Here is an 18,404-nt window from a genome sequence, read left to right on the forward strand (position 1 = left end):
GGATTCATCAAGGAAGAAGGAAAATGAGAGCCTTGTTGTTTGCCTCTCACCAGTCAATGCCTTTTTTCAACACGTAATTCCATCATTTCTATTCATCGTCATTTGTCTGCCTTGTTCTGGTAACAGCGAAGCATCTCATCCACACTGCTTCCCATTTGTTTTCCCGTCTCTTGATTCCAATTCATTATCAAACAATCAGTTCCGACTGTTGTCTTTTCTCTTGTCTGCAGGTTAATCTTTGGTGATGTGTTGCACGGAAAATAGGAAACGAGGAAAACAATAAGCTGCTCTTGGCTGTGGAGGTCTCCTGCTCAATCGAGGATGAGTTGAACACATCCTCCGCTTCGATAGCAATCAAAATTAAGAAATCATCAGTTTCTTAAAAAGATTCTAGGAATGAATCATGGGGGATTTCTCCCTTTCAGCCCATTCTTTTTCATTTCAAAGTCACTGAGGAGATGTTTAAGAACCCACGGTAGCAGGGGCCGTCACAACAGACACACTCATCAGAGAACATCCATCCGCCGCCTCATCCCTGAAAATCACTGCAGCCGCACAAGCGGGTGGATGAGGTCATCGATTTGTCATCACACCCAGCAGAAACGTCAGACAAACTGCTTCCCTACTGCAGATGAAGTCTGTTCACCTCACACACACGCACGCACGCGCGCACACACACACACACACACGGGTTCCATTGACTTCCATTCATGTGAATATCCTAACCCCAGCCCCAATCTTAATCCTAATCCTCACCAGTTGGTGCCTCAACCTCAAGACAACTGCAGGTTGCACCTTCACCCTACCTTTGACCAGGTGTTCATGAATTAAGTTCTGCTGCATCAGGACCGGTCTTTGGTCCCCATGAGGACCAGGGTCCTGATAAGGTTTGTGTTTATACCAGAAAAGTTCTCCACAAGACAGCAAAAACCAAGCACACACACACACACACACACGGCTAATTAGAGGACAAAAACATGCATGGATGAAAGGAAACACCTGCTGTCATAATGAGGTCTGATCCATTCACTTCATTTCAACATCGTTTGGTTGTTTACTCACTCGCTGCAGTGGCAGAGCGGAGGAGAGACATTCCATTACCTGGAGATTAGATTTGAGCCGTATGTACACACACACACACACACACACACACACACACACACACACACACACACACAGAGGCCTGTTCTTTTATTAGATGTGGTCATTTACCATTAACACCACCCTGGGGCTCCTCGTGTGCTGGGATATTTGACTTCTTTTCCAGTTTGATCCCAGCAGCCTGATGTGGACCTCCCAGCATGCGTCTGCGTCCCAGCAAATATTTCCAGTCCAGTTTTCAGTGGGCACGCTTCTGCACGCGGTCCAAATAAACCCAGAAATATCACGGCTGTGAGCCGCTGCCACGTGCTCCTGTCACAGTGACCTTTGACCATCAATATTCTTTCAGGTCACCCTGAATCCCAGGAGATGTTTGGAGAAATTTCCTGAAATATCATTATTTGAGGTGACTGACCTTTGACCTCCAGTATCCTTACAATTAGTCCTTGAGTCCCAGTGGACGCTTGTTGTGCCTTACCAAGACTGACGCCTGAACCAGAAAACATGACATCGTTGGTGGTGTGGAAGTGCGACAGCTTCCATCCAGCACATCCACACGTACCTGGAGCGCTGCAGACCGACATGCTGCCGCTGCTGCCGCCATTCACGTGGTGGAGAAACTTCATTAAATCTTTCGTTACAACAAAATATCAAGCAGGTCCAAGTCGTTCTTACCTCCAGTCTGTATCCAGTCACAGGAACAACATAACAACATCCCGCTACCCCCCTCAATCTGATGCCACGCCGTCTGTCACGGCTGCTTCGTCCCACCGGCTCTCAGCTTGTTACCGTGTCAACTCGCTGACCACCCACAACTTCCGCCGTCCAGCCCCAGAGGCTCATGGGTATCATTTAACGTCTGGAATGTCTCTCACATGGCATCACAAAGCTGCAATCCGCCCCCACTCAGTCATAATTAACCGCTCTCAATCTCAGCAATTACTGCTGATATAATTTGTTCTCCATTTAGCTAAAAAGGTTTGGTTTTTTTTAACAAGCACTCTCCGCGTCTGGAGTGAGTGAATGATTACAGTGAGGAACCGGACGTAATGATGGGCAGCACTCGTGTGGAACCACTGACGCAAGGAACTGGCTGGAGACACTTTTAGTTGTTGGCTTCATTTCCTGAGTGTCGCGCTCAGCATCGTGTACAGCAGACAGCAGCGCCGAGGGTTCCTGCCGCAGTCCGGCGGTTTCTGTTCTGCGAGGACAGCGAGCGCCTCAGGAGAGTGCCATCGTATCATCCTGCATAATCACGAAGATCCTCTGGATAAGAGTCTGGGCGTCACGCTCACTGTCCTTTCAATCCCACATCAACAACACGACTCGGTCTGCCTACTTCCTCCTGCCAAATATCAACCCCCTCCGCCATCCTTGTCCACAGTCTCGTCACCCCCCCCTGCTGGGAACACTTCTTTTGAGGACTGAATGTGGATTCAGTTCCTTCCCGCTGTACACAAAAGCAGATGTAGCAGGTTTTTGGTCAGTGGAGAAGGGCTTGAATGCTGAGAAGCTCCACCTCTAATGACTCGATAGCGCAGCCAGGAGACAGTTGACCTCAGTTGACCTCAGTTGACCTCAGTTGACCTCAGTTGACCTCAGTTGACCTCAGCGCTCCAATCAGACCTGGAAGCTTAGGAGCCTCCTCGTCCTGTGTGACTGACACTCATGACATCACCCCACAGCTGATATAAACTTATTTAAGTTTCGGAAAAACTAAAAGGAGACAGAGAAGCGCCTAGAGAATAAAAGCTGTGACTTTCAGAGGCTGCTGTGGATCAACAGGAGACAAATACGATACTCAGCGATCGGTAAAGCATCTGAGGCTTATCTATCAAGCGTGCGCACGCTCAATTCCACTGATAGATTACCGATAATCAAGTTCTTGTTGTGCTTCATCTTCTACACACCTTTAAGCCACCACTGCCGGCCTTGAACAAATCCAAGTGCGTGATTTAACAACACAACAAGTTAGCAGGTGTGCCCTCATCAAGTGTTTCCTGATGGAATGAAGCCTGGTGGGATCGTCGTGCAGGTTTCTTGCCCTGAGGAGATTTCCTTCACCGTCCCGGACACCGAGTCAGCAGTTTGATGCAGCTGTCATGGCTCCTCCTCCTCTCCGTCAGGCCAGGCTGCAGCAGCTGATAGCAGTGATGTTTCTCTCAGCCCAACAGACGGAGGAGTGAATTGCGAGCCTGCGAAGCCTCTTCCTCCTCCTCACCACTCTGCCCTCTCACCTCCTCGTCCCTTCTGCTGTCAGACGTCTATGTGATGTTTTGACTTCCTGTCTCCCTCTGTGACTCCTCGTGAGAACTTTCGTCACCTTCAGGGTGAACTTCACCATCCACACACGGTGAAACGTGAAAAGATCAGGTTTGATGGCCGATATTTTGATTCTGGTGGTGTGTTCGCGTGTGTGTGTGTGTGTGTGTGTGTGTGTGTGTGTGTGGAGGTTCTGGAATGGGCTGCTGGGAGGCATGATAACAGATTAAGCAGCGTATTTGACTGGGACATCAAAACAATAAGGTGCATGAACAGGGAGGCAGCAGGGTCAAATGTGGCCTCAACGCGAGCAGACAGCCCAGCTTCCAGGTTAAAAAATGGCATGAAACTTTTAACAATCAATGAGATTTATGATCTCTGCAGAGAAAACCAGGAGAAGTTGAGCTGAAGAAAGAGAAAAGGTCGAGGTGGCAGCGAGAGGACTTTGTCACCTCTGAGCAGTCCCCGAGTGAAATCCCGCACCGCGGTTCTCCGGGCCACAACACGATTTGTCATTGAAAACTAAACCTGACCTGAAAAACTGGCACTGAACTAGTTTGTGATGAACCTGCATTTCTTTTATATCAGACAGTTTTTCACTCCTGACGCTCCCTGTTCAGCCCTCTCCGTTAGCCTGTCACGGGCCGCTGGGGGGGGGAGGGGAGGGGGCTAAGATAAAACACAGAAGGACAGTTTGATGTGATAGTGAGAGACGGGTGGGCGATAAGACTGCAGATAAAAGAAAGGACAGAAATAATGACGATGCAGCAGGTGAGAGGCACTAAAGGTGAAATTACGTGAACTGAAACTTCTTGAAGTTTCATCCAGCAGAGCAACTCCAGTTCTGCCTCAAACGTTGTACTAATTTACTTCTAACTTAAGTAAAAACATGTATTTTCCCTTTCAGATACTCACAAATAGGAGTTTTGAACTCACAGACATTTCTTCCTCCTGCACCTCGTTTGTGACTCCAGAATGCAGAAGGAACCGGCTCCTTCTATTTAAGCTGATGGTTGCTAGCAAAAGAGAAACCGTCAAAACAAACAGACAAACGACGAAGCACACATCTGGATGAAGATGATGTGGATTATCCCAGATTATGAGTTTGTAAACAGATTTTTTTATCGACAGTTTTACTGTTGGTTGCCATGAGCTTCACGCGAATTCTGCGTGGCTGGCTCTCTCTCTGCTCTCTGAGGACGGAACGCAAAAACAAAAAAAAGGTCTTTGAGGTCGAGACTCCATCTTGTGAGTACTTGAAGGGTAGAACACAGGTGCAGGTGAAGCATCTCCTCCATGACACCTCATCTTCCTCCTCTAATTCTAGTGTCATCGATCGACTCCACAAAAGAGCTTCAGACCACTAGAAACACTTCCAGCTTTGGCTTTGATTAAGGATTCAAAATATAAACGTGTCATCAATTCATCATTTAGAGGCTCCAGAAAGATTTAACAAAGCACTGACAGATTTAACTTAATTGCTGCCTTTCCCCTGAGGGGTGACGACAGAACAACGCTCTCATGCTTCGTTAGCTCGTCTTTGTTCACGGGAGAATACATCGTCACATTGCTTCGCCAACTGAAACGTTTCACAAACTATTCAGCGTCAAACAGAGAGCTGAATGTCTAATCGGAGAATAATAAAACACATTTCATATGCAAATAAAACAGACACCCACTGCACGAGGACGTATTTGTGCCTGGCCTCATCTCAGCTCAAGGAGCTCACAGACTGTTAGCGGTTGTTTCATTCAGTGTGAAAGTTAAGTCTTTAAATGCAAAAAAAACAAACAAAAAAAGCTTTCGGAGGGAAGATAAAGCACAGCAGAGGCTTTCTAGAGACAAACAAGGACGAACACGATCTGATTTGGACAGTCTGGGGACAAATAAATCACAACAGCACTGAGGTATCCTGCAGCGTCTCCTCTCTGCCTGACCTACGCTGACACGGGTCAATGGATGAGATTGTTTTGTGGTCACAGGGAGAATAAAATAAAAACAGAGATTGGAAACTTGAGCAGCAGCTCTGCAGCTAACCGTCAGACACTAATTGGTTTTGCAGCCTGAGGTGGAAAACAGATAGCTGGTCTGCTGGCGCCACGGCCGCAGCTACAGGTGATTGACAGTTTAGGGCTAAGAGACGAGGCTCAGACTGGAGCGGGAGGTCGCGCCGAGGCTGAGGACCGGTGACGAGGGCGGTGCAGCTCGAGGTCTGAGGCCAGGGGCGCAGGCTGAGGGTGCCATCAGGGCCAGAGTGATTTATCTGGAGCCAGGTAGAGGTAAATTGGCTGCCACCACAGGTGACAAAAAAAGAGCTAGCAGAGTGACTCCAGGAAGCATGTCACCTTTAACTGGGGAGTGAAAAAGTGACCAGTCAGAAGCTTCTATTTGAAGGCTGTAGCGAAGGAAATATTCTGACAGCTGATCTGGGAAAGTGGTGTGAAGCCACTTATTCACACCGGCCAAATCAGAGAAGCGAGGCTGAGGCGAACACCAGCTCATCGTCGCGGCGACCTCGATGCGAAGCTAAGAGCTGCATTTTTATCAGTCCTACACCGGTGCTCCGGTTCTCTCACCTACGTCTCTGCAGCTTTTTCACGGGAGGTCACACTGATGACCTGCTTGTGTTTCGGAACTGCCGTTGCGCGTTGGGTCTCGTCAGCGCTTCAGGTTCACGCCGACCTGCGCTCCCTTCTTCACGAGACCGCAAAGTCTGAAAATGAAATCTCTGTCGTGATCTCAGAAATCACACACAACCGTCTGCTGGGTGCTGAAGGAACGTCTTAGAACACTGATACAAAAATATTTGAGAGCAAAACAAACAAATGCGTGTAAAGGACTAAATGCCACCTCTCGTTTTGGGGCGCGAGCTGTTCCTTGCTGCGTTCGAGGCTATGACGTGAAGCACCAGGACTCTGATGAGGGCAGGCCCTGCGAGTCGAGTGCGGAGCAGCACACAGAGGTCCGCGGACAAATGAAGCCGCTGGTGGGAAGACCTGCAGCGGACGTGTTTCCTGCTGGTTTGACCTGTAGAGGAATGGTGCTTCGAGCTCCAGTAGCCCCGTCGAGTGTCTCCCTCCAGAGGAGGAACATGATGGTGTAGAAGAAAAAAACGGCTAAAAACTTCACCCAAATACATGTACAAGCACTCCAGATGTGCCAGGCTAAAGCCAAACCTGCTACTTTGCATTTCTTCAGCTTTTTCTTCCCTAAAACAACATGATGGGATAGAACATGGCCTCAGTGATTCAACGTCTGGGACAGTAAATAGAGAAACTAACACACCACATCCACCGTGACCTGGTGGATGGACGGATGGATGGAGGCCACTTGCATCAGATCCCACAGAGACGACCCAGCAGGGCCTCTGCTGCCAGGATCCCCAAACCGGGGAGGCTCCAAAAAACAAAAAACAGCAGCATCCTCATAAAAAACAGAGTTTCATGTTTTACCAAAGTGCCAAAAGTCTGCATAACCGATCTCCACGCTGGCCTGGGACACCTTGGGTTCCGGCGTCAGAGCAGGTCTACGTTCCCAGACCACAATCACGAGGGACTCACACTCACACACGTGAACGCTGGCTGTGTGTGTCCTGCGGCTCTAGACGGGAGTCTCCACGCCTGAGATGTTGGAGGAGGAGCTGATTAAGTACAGATTCACAGAAGTTTTCTTCTACGGTTCCAGCAGAACTTCCCTGTCACAGGGTCGGCTCCTGGCTGAGAAACACTTTTAATGAGCCAAAAGCTGCAAACCTCCGTGTCCTCGAGTTCAGGGAGATAAAATGCTAATCTATTGTTGCGCTTTTTGCTGCGCGCTGAGAGATCTGTTAGAGATTTATTCAAGATGCTTTACTGTTGTGGGAGCTCTTTGCATAAAAACACTGATTAGCTACCAGGAGAAGCAGTGGGGGGAGATTCAGAGGCGAGGTGGGGACGGCGGGGAGCGAGCCGGGGGCGGGGGGTCGGCAGCCTCAGAGGGGCTCGTGACACGGTTTCTCTCTGCTTGGCTGCGTTTCAGCAGGACAAACATATCACTGAAGGAAACCTCAGCGGAGAGCTGCCATCACACAGCTGGAAAATCTATCAGAGCGCTGGTCTTCACGATGGGAAAAAGGCACACTTACACAAACTGAAGGGTTCATCTCAACAGAAAAAAACCTTCGCCGAGTTGGAAACGGTCCCAATAAAAGGCACATCGAGAAAAGGCCCAGCCAGAGAGTCTCCGCCTGCTGACGTCCGTCCCGCCTGCACACCTCTCAGCTCCTTCACCCAGGGATGAAATTTGGCTTTCGTGCTTTACTGCCCTGCATCAGCTGAGAGCAGGAGTGATGGAGCCAGTCGGCCTCTCCTGTCATCAGCACTTCTCCTCTTGCATCTCTCTCTCTCTTCTCTAAACAGGTTGTCAGCGGTGAACTGGCAACAAAGACTTCAGGCCTGGGCTCCATCTTCCTCCACAGGATGGCGTGAAAGAGAGCAGGACAGTGAGAGGCAGAGTCGGGATGAAATGAGAGTGAAAGGAGAAACGAAGGAGGCGTAACCTGCATGACACTCATGAGAACAAGAGTCAACGTGTATGGAGAACAGTAAGGGGCCGAGGAAGGAGCCCTGAGGCACCACAGTCGATCAAAGCACGGGACCAAGAGAACCTAAAGACACAAACACAACTATAAAAGAGCAGGAGGGCTTCAAATACACACAGAGTACTTCAAACTAAATTCTGATAAATTATTGAAACAACAGTACTCCCTCCTCTAAAAACACCCCAAAAATAAAATATGCTTCTTTTGCAAAGATGGGTGAGTCGTGCGAGTCGGCTCATTACCCTCAACTCATTTCAGCTTTCCTGCCTTCGTCAGCATGAGCGCCGCCGATCAGTGCGGTCAGAAAGTTTACTCGTTGATTGACAGGTGTGATGTGCATCTAAGCATGCTAACTAATTTTGACAAATAGCTTTCTGTGTGCGCGGCATCGCAAAGTGCAGCGGCGTGAAATGAGCTTTAATTACCGGCAGTTATTACAGCTCTGACGCTGTTTGTGCTCGGTTCCACTCCAGCACACAACAACTGGTTTGGATTGTAGATGAGTTGGCTGTTTTTTGTAGGTTTTTGTTGCTGCTGTGGTTCAAGGTGAGAGGGATGGAGGCAGCAGCGCATGAGAAGCACTCGGAGGTTCTTGTGCCCTGAACACATCGCCCGCGTGTTCTTCTGTGGAGTCGTCAAACGTGCAGATGGACGACGACTGGTCGAGTTTCTCCTTGTCCAACACTCAGAATCAGAATTAAAGCGCACGACAACATACAGGCGCCTGCAGAGGAACCAAGCTGGGAGGTGGAGACGGAGGAGGTGGAGACGGAGGAGGAGCTGCCGCCGCATCGAGGCTCAGGTTCAGATGAGAAAATGACCATCTGACTCCTGTTTTTAGCGGCGTGTTCACAGGAGGAATCCACGGCTGCTAACACACAAGGGCCTTCGCTTGCTGGGCAGGGACTCTCTCAAATCTCTGCCCCCCCCAAGTGAGAGGACGGCCTCAATGTGAACCCCCGACGTAAACACGCCGGCTCTGCAGCTGTAACTGATGGACTCACGTCCGCAGCAGCAGCAGCTGCTGGCCGGCAGCAAACCAAACATCAGCTTCAGGTGCGTCGTGAATATTCATGGCACCTCTGTCCCCAGAGGCGGCTGGCGGTGAAGTCAGGTGGGCGTGTCAACTGGTGCGTTCTATGTATGATACTACGGCAGCACAAGCAACAGCCTCAAAGCTACCTCTGTCCCCCTCTCTGACACACACACACACACACACACACACACACACACACACACACACCATTTGAGAACTTTTCACTGCTAGTATGACAGATTAATAAGGCCGTGGTTCCACCGGCTCACTTCAGCTCAGTACAGGCGCGTTCCCACCAGCACCAGTACCACGTCAGCGTGGGTGGACCCACCGACCGAGAGCTCCCTGGTGTGATCTGTGTGAGACACAACAACAACAACAACAATGGAGGACATGGAGGCGGCGTGATGCCTGCTGCTCGTCAGGGGTTTTTGCTTCAACCAAAAGTGAGGGAGGACGGACAGACGAGGCTTCGAGCGCCAAACAGAACCCCGAGAAAAGAATAAGAGCCTTCACCGAGCCACGACCAGGATTCCACCGAGGCCAGGATGATAGGAAGTAGACCATGTGAGCCGGTGAGTTACCCAATCAGAGCGCGCTGTGTGTTTACGTCATATTTGAGTGGCTGGGAGCAGGGACCAAAATGGTAACCTTAGTACCGTGCTGGGGTCTGTGGACACGGGGCCAAACCGACCAGAGCGGGAGTGAGCAGGGGAAACGCGCCCTCAGCAGCCTGATGGAGCATCGATGCAGCACGACTCCACCTGCTCCACCTCGGACGGGCCAACCGCCACCGTTAGCACGCGCGCCTTCACACAGAAACAACAGAAACACAACCGTCCTCCCGTGCGTGAGCGAGATGACGTTCACCATGTCACTGACGTCTGGTGACGAGTGGAAGTCCCGCTCCACGGTCCGTCCGTCCTGACCCGTCCGGCTTCCGACGACCGAGAGGACTGGAGCGCGTGTCCGACTCCGCCGACGCCAACACGGTCGTTGAATTCAAAACAAGTGAGGAGGAAGTGGGTAATGACGTATGTCGGCTGGGCTGGGTGACGCGCCGTCAGCCCAGGTGACGGTCACACCTGGAGGTTCCTCTTGTCCTCCTCTCCCTCTTGTCTTTTAGACCTCAACAAACTGGTGGGGGGGGGGGGGGTAATGGAACTGCTCAGAAACTGCCCCCCCATCCAAAGATGTTTGTGTTTCATGGCTTTAATTGGGACGAAGCTCTAAATCTCCTCGCTCCTACCAGAGCTTGAACTCCTAATCAATAATCATTTCAATTATTTGCAGATGAGGAACTCTGATTTCCGCTCTCATGACTCAACCCCTCCTAGAACCACACAGATACATTGAATAGTCCTCTAGCGCCATCTGGGGGTTAAAGAAGTCCCCTCCACATCACAGCCCATAACTCACGTGGAGGGCCTGTCTGCTTCCAGGATGGTTCCAGCAGGTCTGATCACGTCAGGTCAGAACGGAGGACGCGGGTCTCCCAGCGGCAGCCGCAGGTCTGCAGACGCCAAGCCCACCTGCTGGAGCCCCGCAGCCTCACACCCCCGCAGAAGTCACCTTTCCTGGAGCATTTTTCTGCTCCTTCCAGAATTTTCTCTCTCCCATGATTGAATCTTCAGTGTCCCTTCAGGTGATTGACAGTGGTTTCATGTTCGTCGTGTGACTTTTAGAACCGAACTCTCATTTGGATCAAGTCCTTAAAAGTTGATGTGAAATGTTTTTTGTGAGCAACTTTTCAACACCAAACTTTCTTGGTTTAACCCTGTTTTTACCTGTTTCCCTCCTCGAGGCCCAGGCCCATCACCTCCCTCCATCCCTCGTTCTCCCCCTCCTGTGGAGGATAAACGAACACGAGTACCTGTAGCTCGTATTACCAAAATAGAACCTAATCAAGAGGGAGCGGCAAGTCGTCAATAACTAAATAATAAAACTGCTGAGTTGTCATTGTGGCTCACGCAGAGCGAAACTCTTTGGGAATCTTTTGTTCCAGATTCTGTTCAAAGTAAAAGCAGTTTTATCAGCTCACAGACGTGTTGAATGTGGGGTTTCTGAAGCTTTAGAACCTCTGAACTGCTGCACCTCTGCGTCCTGGACAGAGGCGGCACCACCGGCGAGTGGAAGACGTGTGGAGGAGGAAGGAGGAGCCCAGACGTGCTGTCATATATCTTTATTGTGATGGGGAGTCATAAAAATGGAGCAAAATCTAAAATAAAAACAATACAAAAAAGACAGTGGATTTACAAAGGGTGAGTGGAGGACAAACGTAATGCAGCTTTCAACAGTACAATGGAACAGGTTGGCACGGAACAGAGGACAGGAGTAGCGAGACGCCCTAAATTTGGCTTTCAAAAGAAAAAAGAAAAAAGGGAGGAGCAACGTCTTCATCACAAGATCCTTCATTAAAACGGCGACGACTCATGCTTTTAAAATCACAGAGTTTAGAATTCAGTAGCTTCATAACGACGCAGAGCGGATGCACATGTAACAGTTTCTATGTCTCACTTCATTCCTCTTTTTTTAGCTTAAACAGAAGTCGTGTGTACAGAATACATGTTTTACCCTCTTTTTTTCCTTCTTTTTCTTTTTTTGGGAATTTTTTTTGTTTTTTTTTGTTGTTGTTGTTGTTGTTGTTTTTTTGTTTAAAACAAACCATCAGCTCCCAGAACCACTTTTTGGGATTATTGTTTGTCTCAAGACTATTTTTCATACTAAAATATATTATTGTATCAATTCAAACTACAGTAATGTACACTACAATGTGTAATAAATAACCGTAAAAGAAAATATAAAAATAAGACACATAAATATAAAAAGTTTTCTAAAAACTAAACAGGTACATTTATTTAATCTGTGAAAAGGGTTCTAATACTGCCATTGTTAAAAAACATAGAGAAGACACGAACATGAACGATCAAATGAAACACAGACTGGAACTACAAACCGTCGGCTCACACCAACCGAAACCACTCGACTCCACGTCCACTCATGTTTGTTACCTGAAGTGCGGGACAGCTGGCCACAACTCCTACTTCCCCAGACGAGCCTATCGATGTCGCCGCCGCGTCGTCGTGTTATTTCAAATACTTTTACCCCCCCACCCAAGGTCGAGCCTGGACACCTCCTGCATTTTCCAGGAATGTTTTTTTTAGCGTCAAATATTTGTATCGGTGTGTTTGGTTTTCCAGCAGGTGTGTGAACATTTATTTCCCAACGTCGATCTGATGAAGTCGATCAATCTCAGCGTCACAGGTCAAATATCGGCATTTTAAACTGGCATCTTGTTGCTGTCGACTGTAAAACAGTCAAATGCTGGCCCAAGCTGAGCCCATCAGTTGCGATGTCTCAGCAGGGGTTCCTCAACTCAGGTCCAATCAGCTCATCAAATTCCATGAACAATCGATTCACTGTGTGTGATATCCTGCAAACACACACGCCAACCACGGCGACCACATGACCTCCTCCAGCTGGCAGACAGCCATCCTGACGGTTACTGTGTCACTATTGTTGGCGTTTTTGGTAAAAAAACGCCAATAATTGACTGCTCTAACTTCTGTTTTAGCAGGTGACGAAGATCGTGGGGTTTGGCTTCTTCGTTCGACATTTGGAAACTTGTTCTTACGTATAAAATAGAAGATGAGCTGCAGGAGGTCAACCCGGCCCGGCCCCGTTTCCCGACGCTCACAGAGACTCGAACGCCCATAAATATTCCGATGAACTTCCCAAGCAGGTAATTGTGGCACGAGGCTGCTGTTCTGAGCAAGTGGACAAACATTAGTCAACGTGGGTCCTGCGTAAGAAACATAATACTGGCTACATGTGTGGAGAAACAATAACACTGTTCAATGGCACTTTTAACAGCACGCAGGTCTTGCATAAGGCTGGAGGCATCGGGGCGGAGCGGCCGCGCTCCTTCATGTACGACTTCATATATAAGCTGATAACACTGAAACACCGACTGACTACTCAGGTCAACCAAACGAAGGAGAAAGGTGGTTGTGTTTAGGAGCGAAGCCAGGTGGGCGGAGCCTGATTCATCACGTGGACGCTCCAGGCTCTCATGCTGGCTTTGAGGTTGTGACTTTCCCTGATAGGACAAAATTTGGTTGTGGTGTACTTGAGCCCCCACGCCACCCACAACCCTCCCCGTGAATACTTTGATTTCCTTAAGGCTAACAGTCAAACTGAAAACAAATGTACGACTGGCTAGCAACTCAACACTAACACGGAGAACGTCTTGCTAGCTGGTACACGTATATAACACTGAAGGGCATACGATGCATGAGGCATGTATCCGTAGGTAAACCAGGAATACTGTAGTGCAGAGGTTTTTGTTCGTAGAACTCAATAAAATACTGATTTAGGAAACTTCATTGGCAATAAAAAGGTATAGAAATCTTTCTCGTCTATACAAGTTAAAATCCTTCAAACAAGAACAAGGTTAGTAACACTGACCAAAAGAAAACAGAAAAACTGGGACGTCACTAACAAGTCTAAACAAGTTGGTGGGCGAGTTTAAAATCTATAAACAATTTTAACACTGATATTTCATTTCCACAAGAAAAAGTCAGTTTTCTCTCTCTCTCTCTCTCTCTCTTTTCAAGTTCAGGCACACCTGGGTTTTGTACACAGTAGTGGACCGTTAAGCTCAGGCAACCGCTGTGATGGTGAGCGGTGGCGGGATGCGGTTCTCTCTCTGAAAAACTCGATATGGATGAGCAAAATGTTGGAACTGTCCCAAAGTGCGTTATATGGCATTTGTCACCACTTCCTGTGAGGGTTCGGACCCCTCCCTGATGGTTTTGTCCGTATCTGCGTCACAGTCCGCCATTTCCTCCGTAGCCGCACTTGCAGAGTCTTCCTTCTCCTCTGTTGCTTCCACCATCTCTTCGTCCTCCATGTGATCATCCCCAAGCTCCACCTCCACCACCTCACAAGCAAACTCTTCCACCATCGTCTCTTTATCTGCCTCTTCTCTCGTCCTCTCATCCATCTCCTCTTCCTCGTCTTCGTCATCGTCATCAAAGTTACCCTCATAGATCTCGCACTCGCCGTCGTCCACCTGCACCACTCGGATGTCATCCATGCATATGGCCTCATCGTCCTCATCTTCCTCGCTCTCCCTCTCGTCTGAGTCCAGGTGGGAGCGTGGCGTTGTGGTCCGGCTGTCGGACTGAGGTCCGGCGCCGGGGCTGCCGAGATCGGACTGGGCCAAGCTGGGTCCGGAGCCGGAGCCGGAGCCGTCCTTCTTGCAGTAGGAGTAGCGGTGGTTCATGTGCTGGGAGTAGGAGCCGGAGTGTGAGAAACGCTTCCCGCACCGGTTGCACTGGTAGGGTTTCTCACCCGAGTGCAGCCTGGAGTGTTCGATCAGGTGGTGCTTGTGTTTGAAGGCCTTCTTACACACGACACACTCGTGGGGCCGTTTTCCTGCAAATGACAGCCGAAATCCATGAAAGGTTCAGATGAATGTGGCGAAGGGAAAAAGCTCCTAATTATCTGGATGTTAGAGACAATAAACCTTTTCTTTTTCTTCCACCCATTTATGAGCTCCCCCATACTTTCAACGACTGAAACCATTCAAATATCAAACTGTTCTGCTCTTCAACTTTCCCTGCCATAGATGAGGGCTTCCTGTCATAGGGTAGGGGGCGCTATTGTGCACCTTGTGAAGTGCAACAGGTCTAGGACGTGGTTCTCCGACTGGGTCCTGCGCCGCTGAACCTGGCCAACTCAGCAGCTCTACTCAGGCGGGGGAGGAGGACCTGCTTCTTGTCAGAAGCTAATTTTACTGAAACCAAACCTCATTCAAGTGTTGATAAAAAAAAGAACGTTGCGTGTCATTTTTTCGAGGCCTTTCTTGTTCTAAAATAGCAAAATATTCTGGGGGTCTTGAAAGTAAAGTGAAAGTGTTCACACTGGCAACTTTTTCTTTTTTTAAACAGTCCTAACTTAATTTGTGCTTTTCAGATTTATACCTTTTATTTTGTTAAAATATGCAGTCCAGCTTTTCCAGTGCTTGACAATGAAGGTGAGCAGAGAAGTATCTTTGTCTCTAATCTGACAGTCACGGTTCCGACCAGAGGACCGTGCTGTGACGGGGCAGAGTTCTCTCCCCTGTCTACTATTCTGCTTTGTACGTCTTTAATTCAGCAGCTCACGGTTTCACGTGTTGTCTTCAGGAAACCATGATGATTCGAATTGTTCCTAACATGTTACAAGTTAATCACTCATGTCACTTTTACTTTTTTTAATCTGAGAAGAAATAACAATGTTTTTATGGTTCTCTTTTGTGACTTGTGTGCGTGTGTGTGTGTGTGGATAGATGATGTCACAGCTGAACCAACACTGCAGGACGGCTCGCGCGCACACACACGCGCACACACACGCGCACACACAAACACAACTGATTGCAGACTTTACAGCCACCTTCCAATCAGAGGCTCGCTGGAGCTTCAGGGGAAAAATATCCACTTAATTCAAGTGAAGGGTCGCCTGCTCTCGAGCTGGAACATTTATGAGACAGGTGTCCTATAAACGTTCTAGTTAAGGAGTATAACACATTTAATGAGATGATGTCACACGTAGAACCACAGAACTCCCTTCAGGCTAAAACAGCTTAATAAAATAAACCAAACCAGCGTGATGGAACAAATAACTGCATTCGTGTCGATCCACAGTCTGAAGACTGCTTGAGAACTCGTACCTGTGTGTTCGTATTTGTGCCTAAGCAGGGAGCTGCCTTTCTGGAAGACCTTGGAGCAGAGATCGCAGGGGTACACGCCGTTCTCCGGCCGCCGCTTCTTCATCACCATGAAGTCCCTCTGCTCGTCTGGCGTAGATGTGGTGTCGGGGCTGCTCTCCTGCCTCTTTTCTGACTGTAAATGGAGAGAAATGTCAATTACCACTCAAATGTAACGTCAAGTGGATGGAGTCAAACGAGCTTATGACCACATGAGCGCTGGCGTCAACGCTCAGATTGTCTGCAGAGGTCTGGACGGCGAAAGGTGATACATGAAGCTCTTCCTCTGATCCACTTATCCCCAAATATGCTACACGAGCATGGAGCAGCTCGACTGTCAGGATCCAGAGGTTGTGTGGAAGAATATAAAGCTAACAGAGGGAGCTTCAAGGAGTCAACTGGAGCTCCGCCCACACAACAAGAGTTCCTGCTGATACGGAACAAAAGCAGTTGAACAAATGGATCTGGATGAAAAAAATTCAAAATTCATTAAATTCAATAATTGTTTCCCGCCGGCCTTGAGTCAAGAACTCCCTTGAAGCTGTTTTTTTTAAAAGGCTAATTGGATTCAAAACGGTCCTGAAGGATCCAGTAGCGCCCAGGTTTCGGCTCAGACTCGGCTCAAGGGTCTCACCTTATGGCCGTTGAGTACGACGGTCTTGGCTCCAGTGGTGCTGCCGGCCGTAGTGGCGTAGGTGTAGGTAAGCTGGGGGATGAGGATGGTTCGCTTGGTTGAGGTGTTCAGGGTGCTGAGGCAGCCCACTGTGCCCTGACCAGCGATGGCCACCAGCGTGGGCAGCTGCGCTGCGGTGACGATGTTGACGGGTCGGCCGGTCTGAGGTGTAGTGACGTAGATGGTTCGACCGTCCAGCTGCTCCTTCCTCAGGCAGGTCAGGTTCAGGGGCTGCTCCTGTTTTTTGGCGGGAGCTGTGACTTCTGGTGCTTCTACCAGAAGCTTAGGAAGGGACAGATCCAGGGGCTCAGCCTGGGAGTCCACAGCTTCGGGGTCCTCTGGCTCACTTTTAATGATGACCAGATCGCTGGAGTTGAGGCTTAGTGGCGGGGAGTCTGATTGGGAAGCACTTCCACACTCGGATGAGGCTTTGGCGAATACTTGCTTTTCAGCGTCTCCCTCCGTCTCTCCATTCTGATGTGAGTCGTCCTCTGAACTGGACTTTTCAGTCTTTATGGACACCAGTGTCTCATTGTGGCATCGGCCCTGATTTTTCCCAGAGTTCATCTTGACAAACCACTTTCTGACCACGTCTACAGGAATACTGACAGTCTCTGAGATCTTCTCCAGCTCCTCCTCACTGGGGTTGGCGTTGGAGGCGAAATAAGTCTTGAGAAGTGAGAGGAGATCGTCCACAGGCGGCTCCTCCAGCGTCACCCCCGCCTCGCTTAGCAAGGCAGCGAACGAGGGGTCTAGAGCAGCTGAGTCAACAGCCTCCCCATTGGCTGCTTTGCGGTGCTGGAGCAGGTGCAACGCCTCCAAGTTGTCGGGACAGTCGTCGCATAGTAAACATGTACTAGTGCTGTTAGCTTTTGGCATCTGAGCTTTTTCAGTGTTTGAGGTCTTGAGAGTTCCAGAGTCTGTCTGTGTGGCTGCCTCGGCTTCCGCGTCAGTGACGGGCAGCGACTCCGGCTCCGTCTTAACGATGGTGAGGTCAGCCACCTCCGGGGTTGAAGGTGTATCTGGCTTGGAGGGGGTGGAGGCTGCAACGGTGGGGGCTGCAGGAGGTGGAGGAGGATTGTTTTTAATGATAAGCGATGCGGGCTGGGATGCGGCGGTTGTAGGGGTGGTGGCAGCAGCTGCAGGGCTGATGCTGTAGTTGACGATGATCTTTGTGGTGCCGTCGTGATCCACGAAGGCCGGCAGGCTGATAATCTGCTGCTGCGGCTGCTGGACTACAATTCCCTGCTTCCCCTGCATCACCACACCGTTAGCTGTGCCCAGCACCTGCCTGAGCACATTCCCATCCATGGCCACCTTGAGAACATTCTGTAAGTCATTCAGGTTGATGCTTATCGGCGACATCAGGCCGACCGTGGGTACGACCATGGCCACGCCCTGAGGCAGGGCTGCAGCGGGGGCGGCAGCTGACGTCCCTCCGTTCACCACCCCGTTGGTGCCAGCTGATGTCACTGGCGCCGCCATCACTGGCTTGCACTGATATTCCACAGGTTCAGATTTGATCTGGGTGACCGGGAGCTGCTCTTGGAGGGGTTTGCTGTCTGTCTTCTCTTTCAGAATCATGCGGGCTGGAGCGATCACGACAGGTGCGGTCGTGGTGGTGGGAGGTGGGGGCTTGATCGACGTCCGAGGAACGCCATTGGGGGGTGCTGCACCTGCACATTTCTTACTGCTGATGTGGGAGCTGTAGGAGCCTGAGTGGGAGAATCGCTTCTTGCAGTTTGAGCATTCGTATGGTTTCTCACCTGAAAAAGGGCAGAGAGAGGAGTCACAACCTGCTGAAGAGGCTTTTCTGTCCTTGTCAACGCTTAATTCACCTATGAGCAGTGAGGAGGGTTTGAAAACTTTTTCTAACCTGGAAACACATCAAACACATTACAAATAAGTGGTAATGAAGAGTGCAGTTGCTTTCTGAATGGCAGCTGAGCTTCTGTGTGTGTGTGTGTGTGTGTGTGTGTGTGTGTGTGTGTGTGTGTGTGGT

General features: G+C 49.5%; 1 protein-coding gene and 1 long non-coding RNA gene across 6 annotated transcripts in view; one reads left to right on the forward strand and one right to left on the reverse strand.

Annotated features, from left to right (window-relative positions):
- The first annotated feature begins 9,515 nt into the window (after positions 1–9,515).
- LOC147262127 (uncharacterized) lies at positions 9,516–11,373 on the forward strand. The gene is made up of 2 exons (XR_015115971.1): positions 9,516–9,553; positions 10,421–11,373. It is a non-coding gene; the product is annotated as an uncharacterized LOC147262127 (long non-coding RNA).
- Positions 11,146–18,404, reverse strand: part of zeb1a (zinc finger E-box binding homeobox 1a) — a 60,451-nt gene continuing 53,192 nt past the window's right edge. For all 5 annotated transcript variants that reach the window (XM_086204537.1, XM_086204540.1, XM_086204538.1 and 2 more), the window contains exons 6-8: positions 16,364–18,168; positions 15,694–15,865; positions 11,146–14,417 (exon numbers count right to left, since the gene is read on the reverse strand). In XM_086204537.1, the coding sequence (XP_086060663.1) occupies positions 13,738–14,417; positions 15,694–15,865; positions 16,364–18,168 (2,657 nt within the window). In that variant the 3' untranslated portion in view covers positions 11,146–13,737. The remainder of the gene's footprint in view (positions 14,418–15,693; positions 15,866–16,363; positions 18,169–18,404) is intronic.

Source organism: Aulostomus chinensis, chromosome 5, assembly GCF_037954235.1.
Source record: "Aulostomus chinensis isolate RoL2024-O1b breed Wild chromosome 5, RoL_Achi_v1.0, whole genome shotgun sequence".
Classification (NCBI taxonomy): domain Eukaryota; kingdom Metazoa; phylum Chordata; class Actinopteri; order Syngnathiformes; family Aulostomidae; genus Aulostomus; species Aulostomus chinensis.